The sequence below is a fragment of the Patagioenas fasciata genome, chromosome Z (genome assembly GCF_037038585.1).
Source record: "Patagioenas fasciata isolate bPatFas1 chromosome Z, bPatFas1.hap1, whole genome shotgun sequence".
NCBI lineage: Eukaryota > Metazoa > Chordata > Aves > Columbiformes > Columbidae > Patagioenas > Patagioenas fasciata.
In genome coordinates this window covers 28,060,536-28,077,576 of record NC_092560.1, presented here as the reverse complement: position 1 = coordinate 28,077,576, position 17,041 = coordinate 28,060,536, and the positions used below count along the sequence as shown (strand labels likewise).

General features: G+C 35.3%; 1 protein-coding gene across 1 annotated transcript in view; it reads left to right on the top strand.

Moving 5' to 3' along the window:
• Window positions 1-15,590, top strand: part of LOC136114717 (guanine nucleotide-binding protein G(q) subunit alpha) — a 126,548-nt gene extending 110,958 nt beyond the window's left edge. The window contains exons 6-7 of the mRNA XM_065860202.2: window positions 8,498-8,651; window positions 11,243-15,590. Coding sequence (XP_065716274.1) covers window positions 8,498-8,651; window positions 11,243-11,433 — 345 coding nt within the window. The 3' untranslated portion in view covers window positions 11,434-15,590. The remainder of the gene's footprint in view (window positions 1-8,497; window positions 8,652-11,242) is intronic.
• Window positions 15,591-17,041: the final 1,451 nt, after the last annotated feature.

Here is a 17,041-nt window from a genome sequence, read left to right as displayed (position 1 = left end):
TGTGTAGAGTGACTCTTAAGTGATACATCTGTGAAATTGCAATCCCATGGCAAAGATCTGCAGCTAAAGAGTTCGGGGCTTCAATCTCGAAGAAAAGCACGCGTGGCTGCCCAACTGTGCTATAGCTATGGTTCCTCTAACAGGCAGTACTTAGAAACAACATCATCTCGCCTCGCTGAAGTATGTGTTTAGATTTTACATAACTAAGCATGTTAATTTGGTTCAAAAATACAAAATGAGAGTTGGTAAGGACCATATATTTAAATGTATCTTTCAAAAATTTCAGATGATACTCAGTTTTGAACTGCCTTTCTCTTGTTAAATACACGTAAAAAACTGTTCCACATTCTGCCCTTAATAAAAGTCTGTTTAGATTCATGGGTGGAAATGAGGAAGAATTAGATCCAGAGGACCTAACATACTAACTGCATTAATAGTGCCGTAAATTAAGTAATTGTCCCTCTGTCTGATATGATGTGATGAAGGACAACATGCTGTAAGTTGAATCATCAGATGTTTGACCTTTTCACTTTTTCAGAAAATCTGACAGTCAGGGATGAGATAAAAAATGAAGGAATAATCTCTCTGGTAAATTAATTTATGATGTATTAAGTCCCCTAGGTGAGTCTTTTGCTCTGAATTATACTAGTAGATCTGGAGAAATTTGCTGTTTCATCAAAAAGCACGGTTTAGAACTTTTATGTTTTTAAGGTCAACTTCTTTTCTTAAATAAAGCATTTTTTTCTGGATAAAGTGTATTAATCCATATTCCAGGATATGCTACATTTATATATGTATCCCAGGTAGCTCTTTTAAACATAAAAAATCTCAGGATCTCAGTATAATAAATATGAAAACAAGTTCCAGCTTTATAAGAGAATCGGCAACCACTTGTTCTGATGGAAGGACTAGAGACATCACAGTACACCTGTAAAATCTGGTTTCATAATAAAGAGGTTTTCAATTATATTTGCAGAGCTTGTTAAATACTTGGAAGTACCAAAATGAAGGACAGTATTTATTGATGCTTGTACATATTTTACTTCCACATTAGTGCACTAAAATTTGTAAGTTGTATATGATTTCACATAGCTTGTATAGGTCTATGTTGGTTATGAAAGCGTGGGCTTTTTATCAGTAGAGGTCTTTTGTTTTAATGTGTTCCCAGAGAAAAAACATAAAAGGCAGGATACAATTTACTCAGTTCAGCTAAATTAATGGATTAATAGACTAAGTAAAATTTTGAAATGTTCTAAACTATCAGAAAGCAAATACTGTCTTTCCTGAGGTGTCGCCAGAGGCTGCAAAGCTACAGAGGCATTGGACAGCATGAAGTATTCATTGATAAAAGATAATTTTTAGAAGTAAATCAGTATATGTATTCTGAACATCCATTGCACAAAATAATTGGCGGAGGGGGAGATGCCAGTTTAGATTATTTTGGTCAGAGCTGATACATTTTGCTTTGAAAAAAAAGAGAAATATTATCATAAAATGTGAAGTTTTAACAGGATTGAGATAAATGTGACTAGTATTTACCACCAATATTTCTTCCACTTGGACATCCAAGTAAGGAATTTCACTGATGCCCAGCATTATAAATACATACTATGTATCCTATATATATACAAATATGTTTTATATGCATCTATATGCCTTAGGAAAACAATGGTTTTTTCATTATTTTATTTGTAAAGCAATTTCTTTTTGTTGATGAATGAAACCACATATAAAAGAATCATTGAGGTGTCTCTTCCTTTGTTAAAATAGTGACATTAATGTAATTTAAAAAATTCTATGTTGTATATGGTTTATTTCCTGGGTTTTCACTGATCTTGAATAGCAAAGCAAATAGAACCAACTTTATTGTTAAGGTCTAATTCATTTATATATTCTATACAGTCAAGTAATTTGCAACCCTTTTAAGATGTTTGTTAAGAACCTTATTGGTTCTTTTTAATCAGGAAGCGAGATTCATGTTCTTTTTTAAAAAAGCTTTGTTTCTTAAAGCTTTAAAAAAAAAAAAAATGAAAAAGAAAAAAAGCTTGTGCTATGTCTTAATAAATTATTTTATATAGCTGCAGCCAAAATCATTTGTTTTAACATAATAATGTGTAACTGGATTTCTCTTAAACCAGTATTTCCCTCCTTTCCTTTTAATCATCAGGGTTGTCATCCCATGTGCATTAAAGCTTTACAGAAAGTACCACCTCCTTATAATTAATTTATTTACAGGTTTGATCCCAGATTTCAGTTCTTGCTGAAAATGTCAGTAATGTATGAAGCAGGCTGGAATGGCTTAAGTATTTCAAATTTTTAAAGCAATAGCAAAACTGATCCTGTGGCTTAAGAAGTCCTAAACATATGCCCTCAAGGTATGAGTTCCTGTGTGTCCTTTTTTAACACGTTAAACTATGATCTAGGGTGTCTTTTCCGTGATTTTGACAAGTGCCATATTCCTCAACAGACAAAAATAATGCCATAAAGGTAATTTTCCCAGCGTGCTTCTTTTGCCTTGTGTTTATCTACCCGCTGGCTTTCACTTCTTTACAACACGGTACCACGTGGTTTGTCTGCTATAGAGACCTGCATCATCTAACCTGATACGATAACCAGACTGAATCTTTTTTCTACCAGTCATCTTTCGAATAGTCCAACAAATACTTCTGCATGTGTTACCATTCTCCTCATTCTGGGCAGAAACAGTTCCCCAGGCACTTCCCTGAACGTGTTTGATTGCTGCTGTGTAGTGTGCAGTGGTATAGCAGCACTGTGCGCAGACTGCTGCTGGCACTGTTGAGAGTTCTGCTGCTGTAAATTGATGCTCTTTCATTTTATGTTCAGCATCCCGTTGTCTTTTAAAGCAGTGGCTGTTACTTAGGAGCAAAGTGCAGCTGTCATACACCCATCAAGTCTTCTACATTTCTGAAACGTAGAGTAGCAGTCTCGTTTACCAGTAGCAGGTGTTTGCATGGTGCTAACTGTAGGAAAACATAACATTTTTATGTTGAGATGTGAACAGAACCAGTAGATCTGGAAGTGACTCGAGCAGTGTTTCCAAAAACCATTGCACAATCCTTGCGCCAATTCAAGAGGTTACTCAGACAAGTGGAACAGGAGAGATGAGGGAAGAAAGAACATGGAGTCCCTTTCAGAAGCAGTTTAGAGCTAAAGAATCTGGGAAGAATCACAGAATCAACTGGGTTGGAAAAGACCTCAGAGATCATCAAGTCCAATCCTTGGTCCAATTCCAGTCCATTTACTAGATCATGGCACTAAGTGCCATGTCCAGTCTCAGTTTAAAAACCTCCAAGGACGGCGAGTCCACCACCTCCCTGGGCAGGCCATTCCAATACCTGACCACTCTCTCTGTAAAGAATTTCTTTCTAATATCCAGCCTAAATTTCCCCTGGCAGAATTTAAGCCCATGCCCCCTTGTCGTGTTGCTAACTGCAAAGTTGTTCATTAAAGTGATTTGTCAAAAACGTTACCACCGGGGGATCATTAAAAGTGTCTAGTGAGTTAATAGTTTGTAAATACAGTGGCTGTCAGTGAAACTGTGCTAAACTTGGTGTTCATAGATCATGAGGGCTGAAGGATGATGACTACATATGAGTGAGTGAAGCAGAACTAGTTGCTTTGAGGAGTAGGATCTCCATCCTAGAGAGAGATGATTAGAGCTGGGCTGAACATGGCCATGAGCAACATGATCTAATGACAAAGTTAGTCCTGCTGGGAGCAAGCAGTTGGACCTGATGACTTCCACAGGTCCCTTCCAATGTGAATTCTTCTGTGATTCCAAGGAGAAAAATGATACTTTGACAAACAAAAAGAAATTTGTTTGTTCCTTTAGAGAGTGTCTTTGTGCTCATGACATTCTTTAAAACCCTGAAGAATCCTACTTTGTTTGGTGGTGGATATCTGAATTCATGTAGTTACCTTCACAGTACTTAATTTATACTGAAGAAGAGTCTTGCAGTTTTATCAGAAGTAATGCTTGTATGAAGGCAAAACAGGATATTTAGAAAATTAAGGCTTCAGTACCTCAGCCACAACTGCAAATTGAAACTGAAGGAACTTCGTAGGGTGGTTTTCTGTGATGTTTCTGTGATTTAGGTACTGAATAAAGGCACTGTGCAAGGATGTTGGTTTTTTTGATTGATGGAAAATTTTATTATTCTTAGGTTGTCCAAAGTAGAAAAGATCAACACTGTTTGGTTTTTTGAAAAAATAATCCAGTTGACTATATTCAAATTACATTAAAATAATGAGATGAAACCTAGGATAAGTGTTTTCAGTGTGAACTCATGTATATGTGTATGTGGTATGTAGATGCACACATACATGCTGATGTTTTTAATCTGGACAAAATACATCTACAAAAATAGATGAGTATCCAAAGCCTAGGTGGAACTTACGGTAGTGTTCATCAGTGTCATCTGTTAATGGGTGACTAATTGGTACAATGTTCCAATCACACTTGCTTCTTATATGGTACAAAAATAAGAAATAGCGTGAGGCCACAGAGTTCAGAATACTTTTAGTCTTTACGGAGACTGTTATCTGAAGCACGTATTTCATTTTTTCAGAACTGTCACAACTGTCTTACTGTTCACATCTGACCATGCTTCCACTTCTCTTCCAACACTTGGTGTTCCTTATTCACAGGCTAGTCCTACATGGCTTAGCATGAAGGCTGAAAGAAAACAATACTGAGATCAGAGCACTTCTCTTTTTCTGCATCGTGAATAAATATTATTTGTCTGGTTTTTTCATCAACATTCAGCAATCCAGAACAATTGAGCATAAAGCAGAGGGATAATATGAACTCTCAGATAGAATTAAAATCCTCAAATGGTCATCATAATTATGTAACAATATTATTTCCATGGGAAATAACATCTCCAGAACTTGTTGTTTATTTGGAAACTAGAGAAAATAACACATATATGACACAAAAAAACACCTCTGCCAAACCTTGCTGCTCTATGTTTTGTATCTGTTCATACCTGTTCACACATATGCATATGTTTTGGTTTTGTTTTGGTTTGTGGATCAAGAACTTTCGAAAATAAAGAATCAGTACTGAGAAGCATTTGGAAGAGCCAGAGCCTCTCACTCTTTTGTTGAAGTGGGTGGTTCTTAACGAATGTGGGAGGTTGAATGATTGTGAACCTGCTTGCAGACACTGCCAGAAATGCTGCTGGGAAACGTTGCTGTTGGCAGCAGTTGCTGGCAAAGGCAACTACCACTTAGTTTTCAATAACCAGTGCCAAAACTGACCAGAGAAGGGTCTTTTTCGATGACAATTTTAAAGTATTTTCACCCATTTTTCTCAAAAATATGTCAGTATTCATGAAAAACTGATTATTCTGGCATTTATGTTAGTTCATCAAATTTTGGCATTTATTTGTATTTGCAGCAATGTTTGGACCATGTTTTTGACCACTTTTTGGACCACCTTTTTTTTTTTTTTTTTTTTTTTACAGTATTTTGATCATTGTCAAGCATGTTGATTTGATGAATTTCAGCTGTCACTAGGTTCATGTGTCCCTCTGCTGAGTAGATAAAATTGCCATATATTTCCAAGCGCAGTGCTGCAGATTTCAGTTATTCGAGAAGTGAGAGTTCTTCTCCCAGGTGATTTGAAAGTATAGTTCTCATCTACAAAGATGTCTTCCCAGTCCTCTACCAGCAGCTTTTCTTGTGAGCCTAGTTTGCAGAGAGATTCAAGACCAGTGAAGAAAATAAAGGAATTGTTCCTGAGCTCTGTGTTTGAAGTTGTTTCTTACTGCATTTGAGTTACTCATCAAAACCTTTGTGCAACCACTGCTTTTTTTTTTCTGAAGCAAGTGCAAGTTGTTGACTGAAAAATGCATCTTGTTTATCCCCTCACCACTTTCTCTCTTATCATTTCAACAAAATTTATTCTCTCAAGATTTGTGAAATCATTATTTTGTTAACAGACACTATTTAAATAACAGTTTTTAAGACAATAGTTAATTGCTACATTTTTGTTCAATATGTAAGTTACAGTATGCCCACTAGATGACACTCTAGAAAGTCTTAAAGACAATAATGGGTGAAACTCCACACTACAGTTTCTGTATTGTTTCAGATTATATTGTAGTTGGTTTTCTTAACGTCAAAGTACTATGTTTATTAGCTGAGAAATGTTGCTTTCCCTTCACTGGGTACCAGCTGATGCAGCTTTTGAATGCTGTTAATATTTTAGTGTTCTTCAGGTGTTTCTCAGGATTTCAATTCTTAGAGTCAATTACATAAAAATTATACATATTATACCGGCTCTTTTGTTTCTGTATTTATAGGAGTAATTGTATATTTTGTCCAGAGCAACACATAGAAAAGAGAATTTCAATACCTAAATCCCAACTAGAAAATCATCATTTTAATAGGAAAACTGAAAAGATAGGATTTAAAAAAAAAAAAGGAAGTATACTCCTTTTTAATCTGTTAAAAATGCGTAAGAGTTTGCATTTAACTGAAAATGTGAGTAAACATGGTTTTTATGTCTAGTTGTGTGAAGATTCAACTGTCATATAAAAACTTGTGAGCATAAAATCTTTCATATAGTAAGAGGTACATGGTAGAAAGAAATTTCATTTTATTTTTATTTATGTTTCGTACAAACATGTTTCTAGTCATGAAACTGGACAGTCCCGTGATTTGTAAATAAGTACAGCATTTTTTCTTGATGTTAAATAAGAAATGTGTTTTATTGGTTTTGTATTTGCAATTCTGTGTTATGTATATGGGAAAAGAAGTCAACATTATAGATGAAAACGCTGCAGCTTTCTTGAAGGGTTTTTGTGAAAAGGAACACACAAGACACAAGTAATTTATTTGTGTTTTCTCTGCACTTTTCTTACAGAGAAGTTTTCAATAGCGTATAAATGTATTGTGGAAGAAGACTGCTAATTGAGTCATGGCACCATTTCACCTTCTGAGTGTCACATTAGAAAATACCAAGTGTTAATGAGTTTAGTTTTAGATTTGTCATTTAAACAGTAGTTTGTAAGATTACATTGCCTTCTCATTTCATCAACTGTGAAGGCAAAAGTCTGTGTAGTTCCCATTGCCTTTCTGTAAGGCGTTGTTTAGAGAACAAGTATATATAGAATTTTGAGAAGAAAACACGGTCTCATTAACAGCTAGTCCAAGGACTTAGGCCTCAGGCTCAGCTCTGTTGACATTTCAGTTTTTCTCCTTTCTGAATGAAATCCGGGCACCATTGAAATGTGAGTCATAAGAACTGGCTGCAAGACAGTAAAGGTTTTACTTCTCTGCCTTAGTTTCTCAATCTATGAATTCAGCTATTTGTGTTCACCTGCCACTGCAGCATGCAGTTAGAGTTTTATAAATTGCTTCTAGATTCTGTGGTGACGTAAGAGACCAAACCACCAGCTGCTACAAAATGGAAATTTTTTAGTGTTTGGTTTTGGTTTTTTTTGGGGGGGGGTTGTTGTTTGTTTGGGTTTTTTTAAAGTTCATGTTTGTCATGCTTATGTTCATCTCTTTAAAATGCAAATTAATGCAAGCAAAGATACACTTGTTGTAAGACTGAGTTACCTGATAGTTTGTTGTATGGCTCGGAACAGCAGAATCTGCAGGATTCACCCTGCTGTTTTTCTCTGGAGCCCCATTTGATGGTGAAACGTTGTTTTCAGGGTGCTGCAGCTTTAAATAATAATAATAAAAAAGAGTATTGAACTCAATATGTTCTGACTCTGAAGTAACAGCATTATGTCAGCCTAACAGTTCTCAGAACTGTATCAAATCATAACAATTTTACAGTGACAAAAAGGAGTTACAGGTAGAACTGTAGGCTTCACTTCAGCTCTAATGCAAAGTAGCTTTCAGGAGCAGTTAAGCAATTAAAGTTAAGGATAACCCAACAATGTTAGAGACAAATCTAGCTATTTACAGAGTTTTAAGATTTTATGTCATAAGCCTTTGGTGTTGAGGAAGTGTTCTCAGCTTTGAATTTTGCTTGCAACTCTTTTAAAGCTGATCTCTTTCTAAGTATCATCTAACTCTGCATTTAAAGTTCAGGGAAGGCCTATAAAATAAATAATGTTCTTAAACCTTGAATTGGTTATTGCGTCTTCTTGTGGTATATTTCTCTCTACCGTGAATCACATGAATTGCAATACTCGCCAGTTTGTTGTCTGGTCATAACTGTGTGTACTTGGACTTCGCAAATATACCTGTTGCAGCTTTGATGTTCATGACCTGTGTTTTAAAGGATACCTACGCTTGAGTGGTTGAATTTGCGAAAGGAAAATGCTTGTATATTTAATTAACTGCTTACTTATTATTTTAATTTAATTACTGGTAACTTACATATTGATTGGAACGTGCAAACCATGAAATGAATCTGTTTGCCAAATAAAGTGAAATTGCGTTAATTTCTTTCAAAAAAAATTTTAAAAATACTTTCATGACCACAAAAAGACTGCTCTTTTTTTAATTGCAGAATCGAATGGAAGAAAGCAAAGCACTCTTTAGGACAATTATCACATATCCATGGTTCCAGAACTCTTCAGTCATTCTGTTCTTAAATAAAAAAGATCTCTTAGAGGAGAAAATTATGTACTCCCATCTAGTTGATTATTTTCCAGAGTATGATGGTAAGTATAATGACATCAGAGCTCATGTTCTGTTTATACTGCAGTAATGAGAAATTGTAAAAGTCGTGTCCAAATACTGGACAGATATATCCTTTCATATATTTTGCTCTTTAAAAAAAAAAAGGTGCTTTGAAATTTTTAATCATCTAGATTTTTAAATATGATTGAACTCTTCTGGGATTTTTTAGACTGCTATGATTTCATTTTATATGTTAATTATGGGTAGGATGGCAGAACCTTTGGTGGGCAATTGTTGACTTTTAGATGAGTATTGTCATATTAGCGGTGAACCACATTGTGTCCTTTTTCATAAGTTGGGGTGAGGGTTTAAGCTGAAGTATAAAAGCTAAAATGAAAGAAAAATGCATTCCTCAGTTTTGCATAGTCTCCTATCCTTTTTTTTTTTTGAGTTTTGGTTTTGTGTAAGGCTGAATATCTGAGGGGAAGTGTCATAAGCTCTCTGTGGTGCTCAGAGAAATCACTACCACTCCTTCCACCCTTTTATTGTACCTCTTTTTTTTTTCTTTCTGTTTTGATTTTACATTGTTTATGTGAAGTTTAACATGCTTGTCCATAAAAGCATTACATGGATTGTACAGCTCTTCCTACTAAAATTACACTTTCAGAAAGTTCTCCTGAGGTAAAAAGACCAACTCACAGACTGAAACGAAGAGCTGGGAGAGTAGGAGAGGACAAAGACAAAAAGTGGCCATAGCTGGGAGGGAAAGAAGATAAAAATATCAATATAGTACTTCTTATATTGATCTTGAATGTATCATGTGGACACAGTCTTCAAAAACTGCTGATTAGGGAGCAGCAGACAGGAAACCAACTGATTTGTGTGGCAGTTCTTTTCCAAGTCTCCAAATTGCTTATATCACAACCACTTTGCAGTCTAAATTTACTTTACATTAACTCATTCGTTTTTTTTCTGATATTCTGAGATCATAAACAGTCTTTCTCACTTCAATTTTCAATACTCTAACTTCTGTCAAATGGATATTTGAATTACATGATGGTCAGTAGACATGTGGTTAGATAAGTAATTTTGAATACAGGCTTCGAAGAGTGCAGTAGATTTTGAGACAGTACTCTGTCTAGCTACTATGAAACTGTTTAACAAAATTCTGGGAAGTTGTTTATAACAGTAAGTGGTTTATTTTGAATAAATGGTTGTCTTTGAAAGTCTAGGAGTTTTCTTCGAAAATATTGCAAATTTATTTGTAGTAGTGTGAGACATTGTTGCTGCTGTTTGTGTAGAGTCGCAGTGACCAGCCCAAAGGCTAGACCTTGTTGTTTTAGAAACTGTGAAAGTGTTGAACCGTCCTCTGTCCTGCTTCAGAGTGCTTATGATCTGTTTATATATCTAAATCTCAGGAAATGTGTAATCTGTATATGTGTATATGTGTACATATAAGTTCATGTGCATGCATCCTTATATTGCAGACTCTTACTCTCCCTCTGCATGGGTTTGCAGCACACCAGAAAGTATGTGATTTCTCCTCCAAGCATTCCTTACTTAAAATTTTATGGAGTAATCCAAATTTGAAATATTAGCAATTGTAAGCTTGAAGTATTAAAAAATGAGGTTTATTATCTGATTGTTGAAAAATATATGGGCATGGGATATCCTCCAACGTACAGATTTCATAACTGCTGAGAGACAGAGCTACATATAACAGCTCAGACTAAAAGGAGGAGGCAGCACAGAAAACATGCGTGTTCTTTAGAAACCCACATTCCTGAAAGAGGAGAATGAGGAAATAATGGCTTTTGAAAGGGGCAGTGGAATAACGGAATGGAATTCAGCAGCTTGTTGCTAATGTTCTTGCTCCTGCACTGCTCTTTTGGCTGTGAACTTGAATTAATCCTTGCTGTTCCAGGCTGGAAGTCATTACTTTCCCTTCTCTCTTCTGTAAAGCTGAACACGTGGTTTGGTTACATAGACTCTGCAACCTTAATTCAGATCTGAGAGGATCATTATCAAACATAATTTAGATAATAAGTGACTTGTTAGAACATGAGCCTTTTGCAATTGAACAGCTTCAGCTGAAGAGCATGTGTAATTTTATTATCACTACAGTAAATGAAGTTCTATTGGTGACTGTGTCAGATCAGCTCAGGATATAACTTTACTATGCTACCTATTAAAATTCTAAAACTGCTAAGTGTTGGCAGTGCTTAAAGAACTTAAGTATAATTTAAATATAGTAAGTGTAGACTGAACATTCACCAATGCTATTAACATTTTTAAAGATCTATTATTATTGCTAGTTTTTAATTTTTCATTCCGTGCAGTTATAAATCACCTGCTATACACGTTATCTTACTGAAGAAAGAGTATAGTCGACAGGAAAAGAGCAGCTTTGACATGATAGCTCTGACTTGATGAACTTCGGAAATTTCCTTCCATCTTTATTTTTCATAGTTCATACCAGGAAGAAAGTAGCCACTATATGATAATACTGATTAGTAAAAAGTTCCATGTCTTCTCTTACATGAGGAGCACAGACTGACTCTTGTTTTCTATTGAAGAAGTTCAAATATTGAATCAACTCTAAGAAAACTGACTTAATCTTCTTAATTATCAGGACCGCAACGAGATGCACAAGCAGCACGAGAGTTCATCCTGAAGATGTTTGTAGACCTGAATCCAGACAGTGACAAAATTATCTACTCCCACTTCACGTGCGCTACAGACACAGAGAATATCCGCTTCGTCTTTGCTGCTGTCAAGGACACAATCCTACAGTTAAACCTGAAGGAGTACAACCTGGTCTAACTGTGCCTAGGAGGCCCTCCAAAACCAACCTGGCGTGATTAAAGATATACAAGAGGGACTGTATTATCTGTGAAAACAATTTGCATAATACTAATTTATTGCCGGCCTGGACTCTGTGAATGTCCACAGAGTTTGTAGTTAATATTATGATTTTATTTAAACTATATGGAGGAAAACCAAAAGATGCTGAAGTACATTCACAGCACATTTCCTCATTTTTTAGGCAAAACCTTGTGACTCAATGTGTTTTAAATTCTCAGCCACACATTTTCAAAAGATAGCAGTGTTTTGCTACTGAAGCAAAATCAAGCTGGTTTCCTCTTTCCCTGACCCTTTCTCTCTCCCTCCTTCCTTTCCCCCCATATCTTTTACAAGGTACAATGGCCTTTTTTTCCCAGTTGTATTCCTGGGTGAAATATTTTCTGTTGAGTGATTTGGTCAGGAAAATACTCTCATCAGAATTTAAGTAATCAGTCATTCTAATTTTACGGTATGTTCTTTCTCTGAAGGATCAAAAGTATTGATACTGTGATTTTTAAATTCGTGACATGAGTGTCTTCATTCTGTCTTCACTTCTGGGACTAGAATATTGGGATTGCAAAATAGAATTACGGGTGCCTAGGGATATTAAATTTAACAATATTTTCACAGTTCAGAAAGGTGCATAGAAGACAGTAATGAAATAATTAAGACACAACCTGGGATGTACGTGGAATTTGTTAGAATCTCTTTTCAATTGCTGTGTGCCATTTTTTTCTCTCCTCTTTTATTCACAAATGCCAAATACAAATGTCACAGACACTACATTTTCCCCAGTGGCTACAGCCTGAAACGGTGGGTTTTTCAGTTGTGTGGGGCTTTTTTCTTAAGTTAGAGCTTTTTTAAGTGTTCTTTTTCCACAGTAGAAAAATTATTTTTATTGTATGAAATTAATATTGCCAAATCTGGCTTTTTATAAAACCAACGCTCTTGAAACATAAGAAACCGATTGAAATGCCAAACTGATGGACTGGGAACTGATCTGATTGAGTCAACTGCCAAATAATAAACAAACAGTTTCAGCTCATATGTTCCCTTTTATAGAAACCGTTCCATTTTCTAATGTCAAAACCAACAGTGTGAGAGAATATGCTACAAGGTGCACCATGCACATGCATGTGGTCTACTAATCTAAAGACAGTTACAATCTGTCCTTATGTCAGACATGACATGAGATTGTTTTCTGTAACAATATCAAGGCACCTTTAGTTGTATAACAAGAAACTGTTGACGAGAGACCATGTTCAGGAACCTTTCTTGATAAGGTTGCTTGTTAACTGATTCACAGACATTTGATAGGCTTTCATGCAAAACAGCCTCTCTCAGTGTTCTTAAGAAAAGATTTATTAATGTAAATGAAACAGTGAGAAAATAATTCTTTAAATTTAAATGTGCAATTTTTTAACAACAAAAATGCAGCACACGTTGATGAGCCTTTATTCTGCAGCTTAGGTTGAAAGGTGTTTTTTGACCAGGTGCATGATTGCTAGCAAGCTACAGAAAACTCAGAGTTCAGACACATAATTTGATTGATTATCTGCAAAGACAAGTAGCACGAGAGTGCACTTAACACAGAAATTGCTGCCTCACAGCAGCAGATGGGAGGTGGAAAAAGTAATGACTTATTAGTTGATTACCAAAGTTAACAATCAATACTAATGAGACGTTTTTCATCCTTAACCCTCCCAACTCCAAAACAACAATAATAAGAACAGTTGCTATTTTTTGCTCCCTCTTAATACACCTTGTTATTTAAAACTGGTTGTAGGTATAGTGCAATTTTGAATGCTATAATCATTGTACATACATCTATATATATATATGGCAGCATCCATATTGGCTTTGTAATCATTAATTTTTGGCAAATTGAATGTGCTGTATTGATATGTATCTATGTAATTGTATGTCTTATAGCTAATTCACATTTTAAATAATGTTATTTTATTTACTTTTTTAAGAGAGAAGAATGTAAATTTTGTCAGTTTATTTCTGACTAGGGATTTGTTGTTGTTTTTTATTTACAAAACAAAAAAAGATTAGTACAGAGCGGTACTAGCATTGTGCTGTATAAAATCATTTGCACATTCCTGAATAGAAGTAAATTGGAGACACCTAGACAAAGGCCATTCACATTCAAATAATGCTTAAATCTTGTCAGGGCTTTAAACAGGTGTAGAAACCAGTCTTACTAGAAGTATTTATTTCACTATGTCTAGGATTGGAACATAAGCTTTTAAATATAATTTTAATTTATATTTGGCAGATTCATGTTAGGTTACTTTTACTTTTCTAATAGGCTTTATTAGAAAAGGAAATTTAATTATATTTCAAACTATTGTACATAGGTACTAATGGTTACATGCTGGTGCCCTGAAAGTACCATGAATAAATACAGAACATCAGATCAATCAGTCTTTCAGAAACTGCAGAAACCTTAGATATAACAACAACAACCAAAAAGTCACTATTTTAAATGATTTTAAGGAGTTAAAGCGTTTTATTTAATAAAGCTAAAGCAGGTAGATCTAGATTATAAAAAGTGACACTGACATTCTGAATAATAGGGGATCAGAGCAGTGGCTCTTACTTACAGCATTACAAAATAGGTCCTGATCTTGCTATAAATGCAACAGAGCTTCTGTTTTCACAGTTCCACTGTTGATAATATCTCTTTTTTTAGCCTGGGAATACATTGCCCACACTGGATTCAGTGCTATAAATGGAACTGTAGCAAAAAAAAAAAAAAAAGAAAAAAAAAGTGCTGTCTAACAAAGGTTTGGGTTGGTTTGTTTGTTTAATTTGTTTTGTTATGGGATATTGGGTGGGGGAGAAGGAAATGTGGTTCTGGATTTTGTATAATACAAAACAAAAGTTTACTCATGCTTTATAGTTATATTGTGATTGCAAAAGTTTTCAAGGGTGTGCGCCACTGGGCTACTTCTGGTATATTTTAGGTAAGTTGAGCCTGTGGCAATATTTAGATCATTTGAGCATGTTCTGGAAAAAGAAAAAATATTGGGCATGCCAAGACAAGCTTTACATGAATCACCTAACACAGCATCGCAGTGTGACAGTTTACAAAAGCGTTTCCTTTTTAAATGACACAGCTGTTCCCACTTGCAGTATATTCCATTGTAGTGGTGTCGCTGTTGTTTTAATTGGTGGTTTCTACTATGCCTTATAGTGCTTGAGTCCAGAAGTTTGTGCCTCTAACATGATGCTGAAGGCAAAAAACATCAAGACAGAAACCCTTTTAACTTTGCCAAAATTATGTGATTTCATTGAATGTCGTAAATCGGGGAGGAGGGAAGGAAAACGTCTTGGGAACCTGTGTATTCTATATGTTCACTAGCACAAGAAAGCTGTAATACGTGTTTTACGGAAACCTTAAACGCCTTTTTCAACAATTAACTGGCACTGTCCTTACATATGTAGAATGATGCAGCTATAAGGACAGTTTACTTTTTATAATTCAGACTCTTGATTGTCAAGGTGTATGGACTGTAATTTTTAATCATACTGCCACATGATTGTGAATCACTTTTTTGAGTTTGAAAGTGGAGAAGAGACTTTTATGCTGGATATCAGTCAGAATTGACTGCATGATTTGCAAAAACTCTAAATGGGAGGAAAAGGGCTGCATATAAAGACATTGCTAGACTCCCAGCCTTTGGTGGTAAGGTGCAGAAGACTTTCAGATTACTCAACCTCATAACCCTTTCCTTGTTACACATTCTTCACAAAAGAATGAAATATTAGGGGAAAGCAGAGACATGTTAACCGACATGAAAAAATAAAATTTACCCAATTAATTTATTATATGTGCTGCTGTTCTTGGAGCTCTGTGCATGGTTATCCTACCGATTATTACATATGTTAGTGAACCAATGTTAATATGCAGAGCATATTGACAAGGCCTACAAATGACCTACCTCTAGCTAAGAGACCAGTGAAGTAAATAAGTTTTGGAGAGACTGTCCTAAGTTAGGAAGTTAAAATCTCCTGGTGTAGGTAATTAACTACAGTATTTTAGAAATTAACACTTTTGTAAATATGACCTCTCTTTTAACGTAAACCATAAATTCTAGAATTTAGTACAGATTAAACAAGTAAAACCACCTGTCCCTGTCCTGTCCAGTTTGTTGGTTCAGTAGAGATCTTGCAAAACCATACATTTAGTTTGAGAAGAGGAGCTACCAATGCTTCCTCTTTTTTGGCTTTTGGTTACCTGTAACATTTTAAGTTTTATCAGTCAAACCAGAAACAGTCCCGTGTAGTCAACACCACATTGAGGGTCACTATTTAGCTAGTTAAAGGGATTTTGGTGTAAGTTTCACTCAAGCTTTTCCACAGCAGCCATGCTGCAGGAAAGAAAGGAATAGACGGAGATTTTGTGGATGATGTGAAAAATACAGTCAGCCAGATCCATCAGTGTAAATCTGTTGGTTGGGGTTTTTTCCTCTCAAAATACAGTCTAAGCTGAAGTCTGTTGGTGGATTCCTCATTTACCATGCTGCAGGAAATCCTCTTTTGACCAAACTTCCTTTTTTTTTTTTCCATTTCTTTTTTTGCGGGGGGATGTTGTCAGATACATTTTTAAATTTGCAGTATTTAAAAATAAAGATCATATTTGCTGTTCTTAAAGTGTCATTTAAATGCATGTATTGTGTGTTGTTTGAGGGACAGAAATAGGTTTTTTGGAAAAAAGAAAACTAATATTGTACAGTTGCTGCCCCTCAAAAATGTTGCTGGTTAAAAATACAATATTTTTGGCCATAACTTCCTACCATAGTATTTTCATTCCTTGAACTTCAGCTTTTCTGAAATATTATTTGGGCTTATTGTTCTCCCAAAATGCTTCTTAATATGATAAGTGTTGGCTAGATGTATTATTCCATTATTACTTTTTAATTATATGTGCTCTCTTCTCATTGTCTAAATATTAAAATTTCCAGAATATCTTTATTACAGCCAGAACATTCAGAACATTAGGGTTTGTTACAGTGGAAACAGACATTTGACAGTATTATTAGAGGGGTTTTTTGGCTCACGTACAACAGAAACTTGGAAGCATGGAGGAAAATAAATAATAGTCTAGATCTCACTAATAGAAAACGTTCAGAATGTGTAGACAGAGAGGTGAATTTCTTCAGGTTTTTGGCTGATTGCAGTAGCACTGCAAGAACAAACCATTTATTTGAGCTTTTTGTTCACCTGTGTGATGGTAGAAATAATGGAGAGATGCCCACATGTTGCTTTTCAGGATTCTGGCTCGTATCTGGTCAACAGTCAGTGGATCTCAAACCTTCATTACTAAAGAAACAGAATTTCAGGCCAATTGCAAAAATTATTTTGTTCTCTGTTGTGTGATCACAACAGTTTAAGGAAGATTCTGGAAGTCCAAACAGTTTGCCTAAGCAAGGATTTGAGTGAATGGTTCCTGATTTTTCTTTCCTGTTGCAGAATCAGGGGGGGAGGATTTATTTTATCTTTATGTCTCAGTGAAGATAACGTCAACAAAAATACAGTGTAAGTGGTGATATTTAGATACGTTAAATAGATGTAGAAA